The following is a 15,841-nucleotide window of genomic DNA, read 5'->3' as shown; positions in this document are numbered from 1 at the left end:
AGTGTCCTGCACCCTCTCCAACAATTTGCCAAACAGTTTAGTGTTCTGACAAATTAATGAAACTCAATTTAAGTTTCATATAAATTGAAATACTGAGATTTTCTTCTTACATATTAACCATTTTTTTTTTTTAAATATAAGAAGTTTTAAATTTTTTTCTTTTGGTTTGAGATAGGATCTTGCTATGTAGCCCAGGCTGGTCTAGCATACACAGTAATCCTCCTGCCTCAGCCTCCTTGGTGCTGAGATTATAGCCATGTGGCCATCACACCTGGCCCCTGTGTTTTGCACAAGGTTATTTGCTCCTTATTCTGTTGCAGTGGTTTATTTTCTGATTCTTAACTATTCTTTAAATGTTAAGAGTGTGTTAATCTCTGATTAATGAGGTACATTGTAAGCATTTACCCCAGGCAGTCTGCATTCCAGTTTACAACCATACATTCCTACACATTTCAAGTCTCTTCACCCTGTATCAGTGATTCTTGCTGGGAAAGCTGCTCCCCACCTCATCACATCAACCTCTGTTTCTTTTGGGTGCTCTTACATTCTTTCTTCCATTCATGTTTAATCTACTGGACATTTACTCTAACTCCTTCTCTTCTGTAACAATTCAATGTGCCATCTTCAACGCTGAACACTTCTTATTCTCTAAGTGTGTTAAGGATCTATCTAGTTCTGTGCCATCGCCACGGTTTTAGTGACTTTTAGCCATGGTCCAGTAGAAACAGGCGACAAGAGTGAATGGATGTGTTACCTTGTTATAATACAAGCCCTCTTCTGGTGAAAATTCACGCTTGAACTCATCCTCCGCGCCACAGTGCGCTTGTGCACAGATCCGCATGAGTCTCCCAGTGTTACATAACAGAAGGGCGGTATTTGTAGCATCATCAATGGACTCAAAGTTGTGAATCCCCTTTTCAAAACAAGAAAAGCTTTTTTTCCACAACTGTTGCTCTGCAGCAGACACAGATTTGCTCACTTCACAAAGAAAGAAAGAAAACAATTGCATAAGCACACATCAGCATACCCTCAATGATCAGAGGGAGGAGCAAGGCAGTGTAGGGTGCTGGGGGCAAGCCAGCCACCTGGGGTCCACTGCAGTACTCCACTCCTGCCTGACACTCAGTGGGAAGTGCCTCAGACTCATCACACTGAAGCCTTAGTCTTCACTACCTTATACTGTACTTGGGATCAGATCTTTAAATGAGGTCATAAGGGTGGAGTCCTGATCCAAGACTGGCTTCCTCAGAAAGAGAAGAAGGAAGACACACAAGGCATTCACAGAGACAGGGCTGCATGATAGGACACTGCAGAAGGTGGCTGTGGGCAAGCCAAGGGAAGAGAAGCTACTGGGTCCTCCAAACTGCTGGGACCGTGACCTTGGACTTCCAGCCTCCAGAATTGGGAGACAATCGATTTACATCACTAAGCTATGGGTCTGAGGTATTTTATTACGGCATCTCAGTGGATGACTACAACACTTAAGCAGAGGTCTCCTCAGTAGTAACTGACAGTAAACAAGCAAAGACATCTGAGTACAGCACAATTTTGTAAGATTCAGAAGCTGTGGGCCCACGGAATTTTTACAGGATACAGCCTGTGTGTTATTCAGTTCAGGGTTCGTGATTGCCAGTTCCATGTCCCCTCCCTGGCTTCCCTTTCCAAATGCTCCTTAGATGCCCAGGTCCCTGCTGGCACGAACTCTTTGAGGCACCATTTGTATTCCTGGGCCAAGCACAGCTCAGCAGCTGTACCAACGTGTTGAGCTAACCTGTGGATCCATCTTAGCCCTTTCCCTTGCCACCCTGTGTTTTACACTTGCATTCACTCCCCATGGCTTCGGCTATCATCTTTACACAAATGGTTCTCAGTCTGAGTTGTACTAACCCTAACAGCTCTTAGCACACCGCAACCAACCACTAAGTTAGACCTTTTCAGATGCATGTTCCACAGGTGCCGCCAGACTCAAAGCTGCCTGCCAGAAGTTCATAGGACTTTCTGCTGCTACTCTCCACACACACTGGCCCTCTGTCCTGTGCTCTTCCTCGCACTGCCTGTTCACCCTAGAAAGCTGTGCTCTGCATCTGCTCACTGGGTGCTACATGTCACATACTGCTCTGCTCAAGCATACCTTCCTCCTAAAAGCTCTCTCTTGTTCTTTATTGTACTGTTTGAACCTATTTATAGCACTTTACAGAGCTCTGTTCTTATATTAGGCTTTCCCACTAGAAGGGGGACCCACTCCATATCAACACAGAACTTGGCACATAGCTGACTGGCCAAGTTGCTTTGAAATGATCAGATGGTTTGAAAAATAAAAGCAAGGATAGAATTCACTGAAAGAATGAATCCTAGGGGGGAAAATCTCTCGTTTTACTTCTTGAGAATTTAGCAATAAAGTAATTTTCTAATAAAGTATCTTTTAATAACTTACCATCAAGTGTCACAGCTCTTTACCCGATCCAGAAAAAAAAAATCAGCATAATTTTCTAATGCAATAGAGAATAAAGAGAAAAATTCACAGTACTCACCTAATCTTTCACTCTGTAACGCAGCAGCCTGATTCATATAAAACACGCCAATTTCATTTCTAACATTACCCATTCTCTTCAATATTCGTACATAGTGATCCGGATTTTGGCTTTTTAAGTCACTAAACTGCAAAATCTCATTTGCAGCCTCATAACATTTACAACTAACTGAAAGTTGACTTTCTAGGTCTGTAGACAAATCAGTTGCCCATGCAAATCCTTAAGAGAGAAAAAAAGGAAAAATCAGTGTGAGTCACATGAACTCTTCCTTTCAGCATTTAAGTGAGCCAAATATTTCAAAGTCAAAATGATAAAAAAAAAATCCATATGGTACAACTATACTAAGATTCAAGCAATATGATAAAATTTGAGTTTCATAGTAAAGATGCTGCTGCCTGTGCCTGTCTATTCCTATCTCCTCTACAGTACTAGCGCTTCTACTCAGGTACACCCTACAAATGATACATCCCTAGCTTGTTTTCTTCTTTCTTATTTTGAGGTGGAGTCTTGCTATGTAGTCTAGGCTGGGCCTGAACTCACTATGTATTGCAGGCTGCTCCCAAACCTTCAGTCTTCTTGTCTCAGCCTCTCTCAGTACTGGGACTCTAGATATGCATCACTGCATCTAGCTAGGATCACTTTATTTGTAAAACTATATTTTCTTGTATTTTTTCAGCCTATAAATACCAACCATTTCCCATTACCCAGATTTTCCCAGGTTTACTTGTATTCTAAAATCCACTAATATAAGTAGCTTTCATTTTAAACTATGGCAATAGAGGTATCGAGTTTGTTTTAAGAATAAGTCACTGAAAAAGCTGCTAGCTAAGTCCTTAAAGACTTACCCATGCCATCTAGTGGGAAAGGAGAAAACTCAGGCACAGGACTCAGTACTCAAGGGGATAAAATGGAGTACTCCCTATTGCTAACACTGAAATATACAAGAAAATATCAATCTTAGAAATATTTTAAATGAAATCACTATGCTGAAGGTAAAAGGCTTTCCAAAGTGTCTATTAAAGTGAAATGTTTAGGGGCTGGGGATTTAGCTCAGCGGCATAAGCACCTGCCTTGCAAGCAGGCGATCGTGAGTTCGATCCCCAGTACTGATTAAAAAAAAAAAAAGTGAAATGATTACTTGAGGGACAGAGAAAGAAAAAAAAAAAAACAGGGAAAAAGTATTAAGCAATAAGACATTTATACTCCCCTTTCCTCCAGCATATTCATATGGCTGTTAACTGTCCAAAACTTTTTGGGAAACGGGTATCGAATGCCATAAACAGTTTCAAGTACAGTAAGCCAAGTTCATGGTACATTTCAAAAGGGCCTTCTGAACACTGATCTAGACCTCATTTATTACCACCGTAAGTATAGGATACTTAACTGTATTGAGCCGAGGGTACTGCAGCTACGGTTTCTGAAGACTATGAAGACTAAATAAAGTGATATGAGATATCTATCTATAGACTAACTTTTTCAAAAAAAATGATGAATTCTTTATTTTAGCCCCCTGGACTCAGAAGGTGTTATTACTGCTATTCTTTTTCAAAAGAAAATGAATGACTTGGTAAGCTAACGACAAGCATTTTCTAGAAACATTCATGAATAGTACAAAGAAAAATCCAACAGTCTTCATATCTTAGTTTATACCTAACAAGCTATAATTAGTAATTATAAACTCAATGTTTTTTGACAGTACTGGAATGTACACCTAGGACCTCGTGCAGACCAGGCAAGTGCTCTGTCACTGAGCTACGTATCCACTCCAGGCTTGACTTTAAAATAAAGAAAGAAATGATACAAAACAGAGCAGATGAGCCAGGTGCAGTGGCACTGCCTGAAATCCCAGCACTTGGGAGCCTGAGGCAGGCAGATTGGCAAGACTTTGAGGCCAGCTTGAATTACATAGCAAGGCCCTGAACCAAGCAAACAAAAACAAAACAAAATAGATCAAATACTGAAAGACCAATATTTCTGCAACTTTTCTTGACATAAAAAGCACAAAGTGGCATACCCTGACAACTGGACTCTCTGTGAAGACTGTGCAGTATCTCCTGATCTTCTTTTGTTTGGTAATTAAACTCTTCAAGGTGTGCTGCTCTGTTGTTTGCATTCTGAGCCAGCATGAGTTGGATATCACCACAGAGTGTCAAATATTGAGAAAGAAACAGCAGTACTTCAGAAAGCATATTGGTGCAAAGACAGCAATAAGTATCTATTTGGAAAATGGAAGGAAGGAGAAAAAAAAGTGCATTGCAAATTAATGAACACAATAACTAAGATGACAGTCTGTTACTAGCTAAATGCTCTGTCCCATCACATAACTGTGTCACGTAACACAATGGCTTCATGTATTTCAAAATGAAGAGTTGTTAAACCAGGATGAGCAGAAAATAAAATACTACGTAACAAACACAGGATTGAAAGTTTTAAAAACTCAAACTTTATGATGAACAGGAATTTCCACTGTGACTGAGATGCCTCCAGTCCCACCCCAGTGCCTATGGGATGTAATTGCTTACGGTGGCTTACCATGGCTCTGCAAAGCTAGCTTAATGTATCGCAGTGCTCGTCCATACTTCTGCAGACTCATGGCAGCATCAGACAAAACGTAATAGGCCTTTGCTGACTTGAGAATCAGCTGAAGTTTCATTTTATGTTGCCAAGACCCAGGAATCATTCCAGACTGACTGGAGTAATTACGCTTCTGAAGGGAGCCCACTGACACGGGAAGGAAAAAAAGACAGTATTTTATTTGAATGTTAAGTATCAGGAAAAAATATATATTGGCCATTTCTTGACAGGAACATTTCAGAGTCAGGTACTACTGTCATGACGAAACTGCCAACTACTATGCTTTCCTACCTAAATGGACAGAGTAAAATGCCAGTTTCCAAGCAAGACCCTTGCTGCAGAGTCCCAAGGCTGCCTGCTTTTCTGCAGCAGTATTGCTATCACTGAACGCATGACCGTGACACCTCTCTCTTTCCTCAGTCTGAATCAACTTGCCAAAAAGTAAACCTCCCCAAAGCCAGTCCCCAAATCTCAACACAGCTCACCATGTGCTACACCTCAACACCTCAGCTCACTTCCTAACCAACATATTTCAGTCTTCCTGCTACTCCCTATCATCAGCCAAAAGAAGGTTACTTCTTTTGCAACACAAATGCTTGTTTCTTCTATCTCCACTGAAGGTTACTGTTCATTCTATCACCAGCACTTGACTTAAAGCATAGCTCTTTTTACCTTCTTTGTTCCACAAATGGTCACTTTTGTGGCAAACATTGCAACAGGGATTGAAATGGTGACATGATGTTATGAGGCCATTAGCGTGATAAACAACATTGAACTGTTCCAAGTGTAATTACAGAGATAAGAGCAAGAAGCCACGGAACAAAGAATAGAAACACCTTGCTGCAGCTTAAGGTTTCTCAATTTTTCATGCAGGCTTTCAAGGTAATAAAAACTAGTTGGTCTCTATGATGGTTTAATCTGTACATGTATTTTTTTTCTCTAGTGTTAGGAGCACTGTGTGTGAAGCACTGTGAGAAAGCCAAAGACAAATAACATGAAGGTCGTACAACTGTCCATGTGCATGTGCATACTTAGAACCATTTAGTACAGATGTCCAACAGATAAAAGGCAAGCACCAGTGTGCTCACAAAAGATTAGTGTAATGGGGTCAAGTAATTCTGACTGGAGGGGTGACTGTGCAGATTCTGAAATTGAGCAGGATTTTCAAGAAGGGAGATGGAGAAAGAGGAAGACAGAAAAAAAAATTCAGAAAAAAAGAACAGCTAACGTCATAGTGTAAGCCTCGCTGCATGTAGGTTAACCTGGCATACAGTAAGTACTACATATGCTGGCCGAAAAAAATCATCATTCCCTGTATTCCCCTCTCCCGCTTCTCTGTTCATGGAAAGAAGAAAGGTCCAGGAACACTTGGCATTAGCTAGTGCAAACACAGGCTTTCCAAACATTTTGAAAACAACTGAAACTAACTAAATAGGGCCAAGAGATCAGGTTGGGGAAAAAATATGACAGATTAAAAATTAAAAACTCAACGATTTTTTACTTGAAAATCTGTATGTTTTGCATGACGTGATACATATGCCTAAGAAAAATACCAGAAAATTAAAGAGTGACATTTCCAGCTTACTCAACAATAAGGCACCAGCTAACACTTTTATGGTATTTACTATGCACACAGTTCTAAGCACTTTATCTAAAAGCTGCTTTAGATCAGGAAGGCTCCAAGCTCAGCACTCTGGTTCCCAAGCCTGTGCTTGTCAACATGCCACACTTCTATTAACACAGCAGTTTCTTAGACATCTCCACCAGGCTGAAGGTACTAGTTCCTTACAGTGGGCAATGGAAAGATGCAGGCTCCTTATGCTCTCATGAGAAATACATATGAAAGATCCAAATCATGCTGCTGTGTTCCGTATTTCTAATGGAATCTATATTTCTAAGTACGTCCCCTCTATTTCTCGTTCACATGACATCCTTCTCATTGCTTTCGATGAATGCCTTAATTGACATGTCCACTGTTGACAAAGGATCAGTATATTATTCTATTGAGGGCCTTATCTGCACATCAATTCGACTTACTTTTGTCTAAAAACAAGGCCATCTGCTTCTCTAGTCCCTCAGGACTCCCTCTTGTGGATTCATCTTCATATTTTAAGGGAATTGGAGTGCTGGGGTCAGCTGCTGGAAGGTCACTTTCCTTTTTGATGCTACTATCTACAGATTTTAAGCCCTTAAAAAAAGAAAAAAATATTTACTATACATATTACCAACAGTCAAATGAAAACTAAACGCAAAGCACAATTTCTACTTTAGAAACAAACTGAAAATCTGTATCTGCTCTAAAGATTTGGGATAAAATAATCTTGTTTATACTTTAAGCTAAGAAAAAAAAAATCACAGCTGAACACTATTCAAAATAACTTTTAGATATCAAACCATAAATGCTATTTTTTTTTTTAAATCGGTACCGGGGATCGAACTTACGACCGCCTGCTTGCAAGGCAGGTGCTTATGCTGCTGAGCTAAATCCCCAGCTCCCATAAATGCTATTTGCAAATCAAATATAAACTTTACCAAAAAAGTGAAAAGGACACTTAGACTTACCTCTAGAACATAGTTAAGCACAAGTCTACAGCGTTCTTCCGTGTCATGGCAAACTGGAAATGCACAACTGGGCTTCACAAACAAATATTGAAAATTATTAGCATACCACTAATACAACAAATTCCATGGTTCTCATCTTATGGCAATTACGGATACTGTACAAACCCATTTATGAGTGTGCTTTGGTGCTTAGTTTGCTGAGGTATCTGATATGAAGGTTAATGGACTATTTTGGTTTGCAGAATAAATAGCAAGCATTATCAACAAAAATTCTATTTAACATAAACGACCTTCCAGCATACATGTTGCTTTAAGTGTTTAAAATTCTAAAAGTAACTATTACGACAAAAAAGCAAGATGGTAATGTTTTAGATAAATGCGAACCAAGTCTAACAGGTCAATTCAATTCCTAATTAGCACTGATAACTTGGTAGCAAAAGTTAACAATATCATCAATTTAGCAAACGTTAACAAGTCTTACCCATCACCCAAAGTCTCACTGTATAATTTATCTGCCTAATTAAGGACAAAAAAATAGCAACCCACCATCCACTAAGTAATAATGTGTGTAAGGGTCTCTGTGAAGCATTTCATTTTGCAGAATCCTATGAGGATGGAATTACTGGTTTCCTTTCACAGAGAAGCTCACACAGATGGCTGAAGAATTCATCCAAGAACACAATGAGTAAGTGGAGAAGTGGGAACTCAAGGAGCCCACACGGACTGCCCATTCTTCAAATCATCAAACACAGATGATACAAAGCTAGCCAAGACATGTTCTTATGACTACCACTGCGCTTTCTGAGTGCTCCCAGATACTGGTAAAAAAAAAAGTGTTGTCTCTAGTATTATACTTCTCAATCATCTAACTGTCCTGTAAGTCTGGGGCCTCATGTTACAAATACACATAATTTTTGCAATCCATGATTTAATCACAAAAACATTCTGTTTTTCCTCCAGTGTAGCGTTCAAAGTAAAAGTGAACTAAAATTTAGATGGAGAATTAGTGACTTTATCCTGCCGTCATTTAGTCAAATGTTTCCTGAACATCTATTACGTGCCCTAGACATGGGAGGTAGAGAACTGTCTACCTACAGGAAGTTTACATTCTAGAGATGGGAGACAAACACAGACAGGCTCCGCTAAAAAAACAAAACCAGCATGCTCTGTCCAGAGTGGCTGGGGAAGGTCTTCCTAAGGAGGTGACATTTCAGTAAAGATGTAAGGACTAGAAAAGGGCAGCTATGAAAAAATCTAGGGAAGGGTGCATTTCAAATAGAAACAACAGCAGCAAATGCAAAGGGCCTCAGGTCATCTCCATACTTTGAAAGACAAAAACCTCAGTGTAGCTGTGGGCTATGGGAAAGGAAAAAAAAGTAAAGGGAGAAAAGGTCAGAAAGATAACCAATGTTTTAGGTAACAGAAGAGCTCTCACATCTTTACAGCCTTTAGTTATATAAGCTTCCATCTGAAAGTTAATCTCAGAACTCTATTAAGAGATTATCTGAAAGGATGATTATATTTCAGTTCAGGGCACAGCCAGAACTCTTCTAAGGATGACATGGATCTAATTATAGCAATGAAGAAGTATCTAGGGCAACAGACTGACAGTAGAAGCACAGTCGTGCCATGAAAAAAAACCCTACACCATGTGCAATTGCTAGGAGCACCTGGCTCTGACCAGGGCAGATACAACTGCAGGGTCACACAAAAACTACAACAGTCTTACACAGCACAAGAACAATGCACCAGATCTCTCCAGTCAAACATCAAAGTGCTAGTCCTTCTCTGTTCCGTTTTTTTTTTTATGTTTGTTTGTTTGTTTTGGTACTGGGGATTGAACTCATGACCTCACACTTATCAGGCAAGCACTTGAGTCACTGAGCTAAACCCCCAACTCTACTCTGTGTTTGCCAAATACCCTATGTACAATTTCCCAGCATCTCAAAAACTGGACAGAGGTGTCCTGGTGACGACATGTGGCTAATGCTACACACTGGTTACCAGGAACGAAAATTTCCCACATAAACAATGAGTGTGTAGCTACCTAGTTTACACATTTGTTTACCATAACCTAGCATAATGTAAATTCTACTTCTGCTCCACTATGGGGTTCTAAATGCAAGTTTTAGAATTTGTAAACCTAGTAATTATAGATCCTGGACCACAAAAAATTTACTGAAACATCCATGGTTTGTGAGGCTGGTTATAGTCAACGAACAACAGTTAACAGTTATTTCCACCAATAAAACTTTAAGACAAATTTTAACATACTTACTCTGATCTGATGAATAGATTTATATTTTTCTGGTACCGACAATTCTCCAACAGACTTAATTATAGCTACTGCTTTATTATCATCTGATGGGTCAGAGCTGGTACTGTAGGATCCATTTTCATCACTGTCTGGCATCTCCTCTTCCTCTTCACTGTAACTTTCATCAGAATTCTCATTTAAAGGAGATTCTGAACTTTCTTCTTTTTTAGGTTCATCCAATTGAAAAAGTTCTGAAAGCATGTAATTGGCTGAAGCTATAATCTTATTAAAAGAATAAGAGAAATATGAATAAGTGACTGCTACTGAAATTGTCTCATCCAAAGAGGAACAAATTTTACTACCACACTTAACAAGTTTTCAGAAGGTTCTGCAACTAGGCTGTTTTCAGCAGACTGCAATATACACAAAACTGTTCCTGGTACAAATGCTCTGTGTTCCGTGAAATCCTCACAGGACTTGTGATCCTCCTCCTCAGCTTCTCAGAGGGCTGCAGGTATAGGAGTGTGCCACCACACCCCGCCTGATAGATCTTACAGTTAATATTTATATATGTAACATTTAAACCACTCTATCATTTATTAATTCTTAACCATACACATTCAACAGTCTTAATACCATCTTCTGACTTACACATATACTACCTCAATTACCCCTAAACACTACCACCTCAATCAGCAACTAAAGTCTGAAATTATCTTGCCATTTTTCTTAAAACAAAACAAAACACATATCTGAGGACAGTTTCTAAGATAATCTTTACTTCCAAATTGGATGTGGCTACAATTACCATTAGAAGAAAATTTAAAGGAAAAGCACATAGCCTACATACAGTATCTTTTCTGATTTAAGCAAGATATAATGAGCCTTATAGCAAAATATAGCCTTCAAATTCAGATAGAGTTGTGTAAAATTGTGGGGTGCATGTCTGAAGAGTATTTTAATATTCCAGCTAATTATAGAACATGGTTCTTTAATTTACACCAACAAGTGTAAAATTTTAAGATTCATGTATATGACCCATTGATACAAACAGGCTTTTTAAAAGATAAAAGCTTTTGACCTTCTAATAGTGGCAAAAGAAGAAACAGTAGTACTATCAGAATTTTATATGAGTTTTAAATGTACATAACAGTACTATGTGAATCATAATGTAAGTGAAGTTTTAAACTTGCTAATAGTGGTACATAAAAAGTGAAATCCAATAAAATTACTGTTAACGTTGTATTTAATTTGGAATCTACAAAATATTTAACATTTGTGTATATATACACTTCAAAATTCAGTGTGTATGTTATACTGAGAGCACATCTCAATTCAGATTAAGTGCACTGTGCTCCATAACCACATATGGTTAGTGGCTGTCACACTGTCAGGGTGAAGGTAGAACTTCAATCAGGGAGCTCTATAACTTAGACAACAATTCACTATCAGAATGCTGGAATTTTGCTAGTACACGGATGTTAATCTTACTTGTGGATGCCTGCTTTTGTCCAGCAACTTAACACAATTAAGGAGTAACGTTCTAATAGTTCCATAGTGTTTCTTATTTTGATTCTTCTTCATCATCATGTTACAAGCAACCCTGAAAGAAATATTTATATTTGCTTTAGTCCTCACCCATCATTCTCCACAACACTCAAGTCTACATACACACATATTTTTCCAACAGAAAAAGACTTATAAGACGCAATTAATGTATTCCTTTTTAAGCAATTAAATATTGTATTTTACCAACCCACCCCAAAAAGTTTATACTGTTTTTACAAGGAAGTGGAATAATATTTGGTATAATGTACTGATAATCCTGTATGTCTATGTATTTTTTTTTTCTTACTATCACAATAATAAAGGGTATTCAACAGTCATGGCATGAATGGTATGGCTTAAAATTTTACACAAGATAATTGCATCTTAAATGTTTAAAGCACTCACTTATATAAAAGAATGGCCACTGGCATTGTGAATGGATTCTGGTATTTGTCTTCAGTTTCTTCACAAAGAGTAGTGAGATCATAGAGCTTCACTATATCACTGCCACTGGCTGAAGAAAAATAAATAAATCTTATTTTATAGTAGTTACCCAACTCAGTTATTATCAATTCAAGATTTAACTTGCCTTTAAAGAGCCAATATGTATGTCCTTCTTTGGTACAATTAGATTTCAGAAATGACAAAATATTCTGTGCAATGTCCTTTATGACTTTAGTAGAAAAGTTGGAGTTTTCCAAATTGGGAATCTCTTCTGTTTTTATCATTTCATATTTCTGTAAAACACAGATAAAAGACAGTTTAAGAGGAAACCTGAGGAAGCAACACCTTTCTTACTAAAAAGCAACCAAATACAGTATATAAATTCTAAAATTAGAAACTTATGCAGCATGGAAGAGTTTAAAAGAGCAGTTTTAAGTCTTTTCCTGTTCCCACACCTCACAGGAAGCTGATCCACCCCACCAGCAATGCTGGTTCCCCACTGGAGGCACTCATCAGTCACTACTAGATGCATACAGCCTCAGCTTAAAGCATGATAGCATTTCTGCTCTACCAACCACACATAGCATTAAACACTTTTCCACCCAAATGAATAGCTTTTGACTGGGAAGATGGCAATGAAGGTAGACTTTACCCTTCATGTTTTTAAAAAACATGTACTCTGGCCTTTTCTTTCCCCAGGTACTAGGGTCAGTGGCTCAAGTGAAGATTATCACACGGGATGTTTTCCCAGGAGACACTTTTCTTCCCTTGAGCTATGGACCACTACTTCTTTGTAGGGGTGGAATATAGTGGGTGGAAGTGGTAGCAAGAACAAAGACTGCATGATTGGTATTACTACTATTTTTTAAGTGTTTCTATAATAATATTTTAGCACAGAAAGTTTTCTGTACAGACTTTCTAAATGCCTCTTACCACATTTTTTGAAGTACTGTACAAACCAGAAACTCCAAAAACAATCAAAACACAATACCAAACAGTTGCCCAATGCTGATTTTTATCCTTAGTTCATCTCAGGTTTTCAATTTTGTTATTTCCTCTCTTAAAACACTCCTTTCCCACACTTTACACCACACTGTTCTGGTTCTCCTTTCTCAGTGCCCCATCCTTTTCACCCCTGTGAGGAAATGCTCTGATGTATGACTTTATTAAATCCTTCATGATGAAATGTACTAGTCCCTAGGTATGGTGCTTTTCTAAAATCATAGAACAAATTAAGTTCATGAACCAACCACTATATTTGTAAGTTTCCCAAAACTTATTTGTAAAATTATACTCCTGTAACATCTAGAATACTGCAATAACCAACTTAAATGTGAAAACTATTTTAGTTTTTTACACCCGTCTTTCCTACCAAAAATACGCTGCAGCATTTAAGGGTTTTAAAAGTTTCATGACATACTCTGTATCAATTTGCTTCTGAGAAATTATTAGAAATGTTACACTGTGTCTTACCTGTACAATTCCATTTACATGAAAACACATCACAAGCTCTGGTACATTGCATATCAAATTGTCCAACCAATAGTCAATTCCAGTTAGCACATTAATTGGTTTGTTGTTATCCCTAAAAATACAAATTCCTAGTGTTAACATAATTTAATTTGCAATGGCAAGCAAAAATACTGAAATGACACCCAGGATTTGGAGGCAGATTTATTTATGTCATCAGGCACTGATCAGGATCATTCCCAGAATATCAGCCCTAATCTCTGGTGGTCCAAAGCTTATACCAGATAAGCAAGCAGGAAGTACAGAGGCAGAATGGCTTGTCAACTGGGGATTAGTTTATACAAGGTGCATCATAGTGACCAGCTATGGATCATAGTGACCAGTTGTTTCTAGGAGACAGGAACAACCAGAACTGGAACAGGAAGTATTACCTAGGCAACTAATAAAACCAAGAACACCAGTTAGGGGGGCATTTTGTTACAAATTAAAATGTTTTAAAATGAGGCTTATTGCCCTATTTAAGTAGTTTGCGCTAATCTCTCTCCATGGAAATGCCATATATGTTTTCTTGACTGAGGACATACATATGTAGCTTAACCCTTACCCAAAGCTTGATGTTTCTAACTGGTATTGTGGAATTTTTAGTAAAAGGAAACGTAACAGATGACTGTGAGTTTCCTTATGCTCCTTAAACAACCTGAGAAAAGACTGACCACCACACCCAATAATTTCACACTGGGTTAGGTGAACAAATACACATGCAACATTAAGAAAAATGCTCATGATCAGTTAACAGGAAGCTGCCAAACCACCTCTTAAACTAACCCAATTACATTTTCTTGTTATTCTCACAAGCTCTGTAGATTCAAACCTAAAGTAATTAATTCAGTATAACAGATCTCTGAGTTCCATTCAATTAAGTCTAGAACGAGTAATTAGCTACAGGGTTGTCGGCATTTGCTGACAGCATGTAGCTCTTTCCTTATTGTGGCCATTTCAATGGCAGGAAAGGAGGGAGTTGAAAATAACCCAGGAAAAAACCAGAATGCCCAGAGAAGCAGATGAAACACCAACGCTAAAGTATTTAAATATCAACACTGGGGGGCTGCAGCACACGACGCTGGCTTACCTGAGACGTAAGCTGACTGCTGGGTATCTGCCTCCACCAAAAATGGGCATGTTAGATCCAACCAACATGTGGATGTCTTCAAATGTCCACAGAATATTCCGAACAAAATCATTTTTAAGACCCTTTAATTTAAAGTAGGAAAGGTTATAATGAACAGCAAAGCTACAATTTCTCCCTATGATTCACAGAAAGACCAGTAAAAAAAGACAGAGTAAAGTCACAGAGCATTAAGATCAGAGTGATGTTTATAAACAATCTCCAAGATTAAGTGGATTTTTTTCCCTATCAACTACAATTGAGACTAGTTTTTAAGTGATGACTGGGACTAGGTGTCTCAACTTGACCATATGGAAAGCATACCTGACTGTTCTCCCCATCATTGAACAAAGTACTCAGGTTTTGTTCTTTAGGTGCTGAGGCCACATGCCCCACTATGCATGAGGGCTCAAGAGGCTCACTTTCCTGTGAAAAGTGCAAGGATAACGGGTGATTCTGTTGCCAACACTTAAACCTGACCTGCTTTAAAGAGTAACACCTAAGTAAGCATCAAAGCACACACCTCAAATTTATCTTTGTGGGTTAACCTCAGACTGTACAAATCACAGCACTCATCACTTAGTGCTGCTGTAGCTCTCAATTACCAGTTCCAAGAAGATAATCATAGTTATATCTTATTCAAGTAAGACAGATAACAGATCTTACAAAATTTCTAAGTTTTGGTTTTCTCATTTTGTGGTACATTTCACTACCAATGCTCTTTATGCCTACTCCATCTTTTCCAAACTGAAAAATTCCTCAACACCTCAGCCATAATTTGAAACATTCATTATTCTAACAATGGTCTTTGGTGTAGTATGTCCTAACATGAGTTTATAGCATCCAAGCTTCTGGAGACCCAGGGGAAACAGTTAGGACGGGAAAAATGCTGCTTACTATTATCCTTGCTTTTGAAGAGTAACAGTGTTTACTGTTGCCCTCTCTCTCTCACACACACACGCACGCACGCACGCACGCACGCACACACATACACACCAAAATCTAAACCCTCTAAGTGGTTTTACAGTAGAAAAATCTACTTCATCTCTATATAATCCAAGGTTTCCTGAATTTACTTTCAGAACACTTTTGTTCTTAATACATTCTGTGGAATTAATTTTGGAAAAACACTTTGATGTGGTAAACTCAATCTAAAATGTATTTCCAACCATTTAACGATCTGCCATTAAGATATACTGTGTTAAGCCATTAAAGCCAATTCTCTGCTTGATCCCAAGATCAACTTGTGTGCATGCTGCTTCTTCTATAAAATTCTGTCTCTTTCCTCAT

The 15,841-nt window shown here is 38.3% G+C and overlaps 1 protein-coding gene across 2 annotated transcripts in view; it reads right to left on the bottom strand.

Annotated features, from left to right (window-relative positions):
* Nucleotides 1-15,841, bottom strand: part of Edrf1 (erythroid differentiation regulatory factor 1) — a 37,470-nt gene that overhangs the window by 12,683 nt on the left and 8,946 nt on the right. Inside the window, exons 7-19 of one of the 2 annotated variants that reach the window (XM_063244907.1) lie at nt 14,876-14,977; nt 14,516-14,637; nt 13,390-13,501; nt 12,058-12,209; nt 11,878-11,982; nt 11,416-11,527; nt 9,946-10,206; nt 7,668-7,739; nt 7,143-7,293; nt 5,064-5,252; nt 4,546-4,746; nt 2,532-2,750; nt 755-978 (exon numbers count right to left, since the gene is read on the bottom strand). In XM_063244907.1, coding sequence (XP_063100977.1) covers nt 755-978; nt 2,532-2,750; nt 4,546-4,746; nt 5,064-5,252; nt 7,143-7,293; nt 7,668-7,739; nt 9,946-10,206; nt 11,416-11,527; nt 11,878-11,982; nt 12,058-12,209; nt 13,390-13,501; nt 14,516-14,637; nt 14,876-14,977 — 2,022 coding nt within the window. The remainder of the gene's footprint in view (nt 1-754; nt 979-2,531; nt 2,751-4,545; nt 4,747-5,063; nt 5,253-7,142; nt 7,294-7,667; nt 7,740-9,945; nt 10,207-11,415; nt 11,528-11,877; nt 11,983-12,057; nt 12,210-13,389; nt 13,502-14,515; nt 14,638-14,875; nt 14,978-15,841) is intronic. The other variant, XM_063244908.1, reaches the window with a different exon arrangement.

This window comes from Cavia porcellus, unplaced genomic scaffold, assembly GCF_034190915.1.
Source record: "Cavia porcellus strain 051 isolate PalLab524CR breed Dunkin Hartley unplaced genomic scaffold, mCavPor4.1 scaffold_2, whole genome shotgun sequence".
In the NCBI taxonomy this organism is placed as follows: domain Eukaryota; kingdom Metazoa; phylum Chordata; class Mammalia; order Rodentia; family Caviidae; genus Cavia; species Cavia porcellus.
The sequence above is the reverse complement of the archived record's forward strand: the minus strand, read 5'-3'. Positions and strand labels throughout refer to the sequence as shown.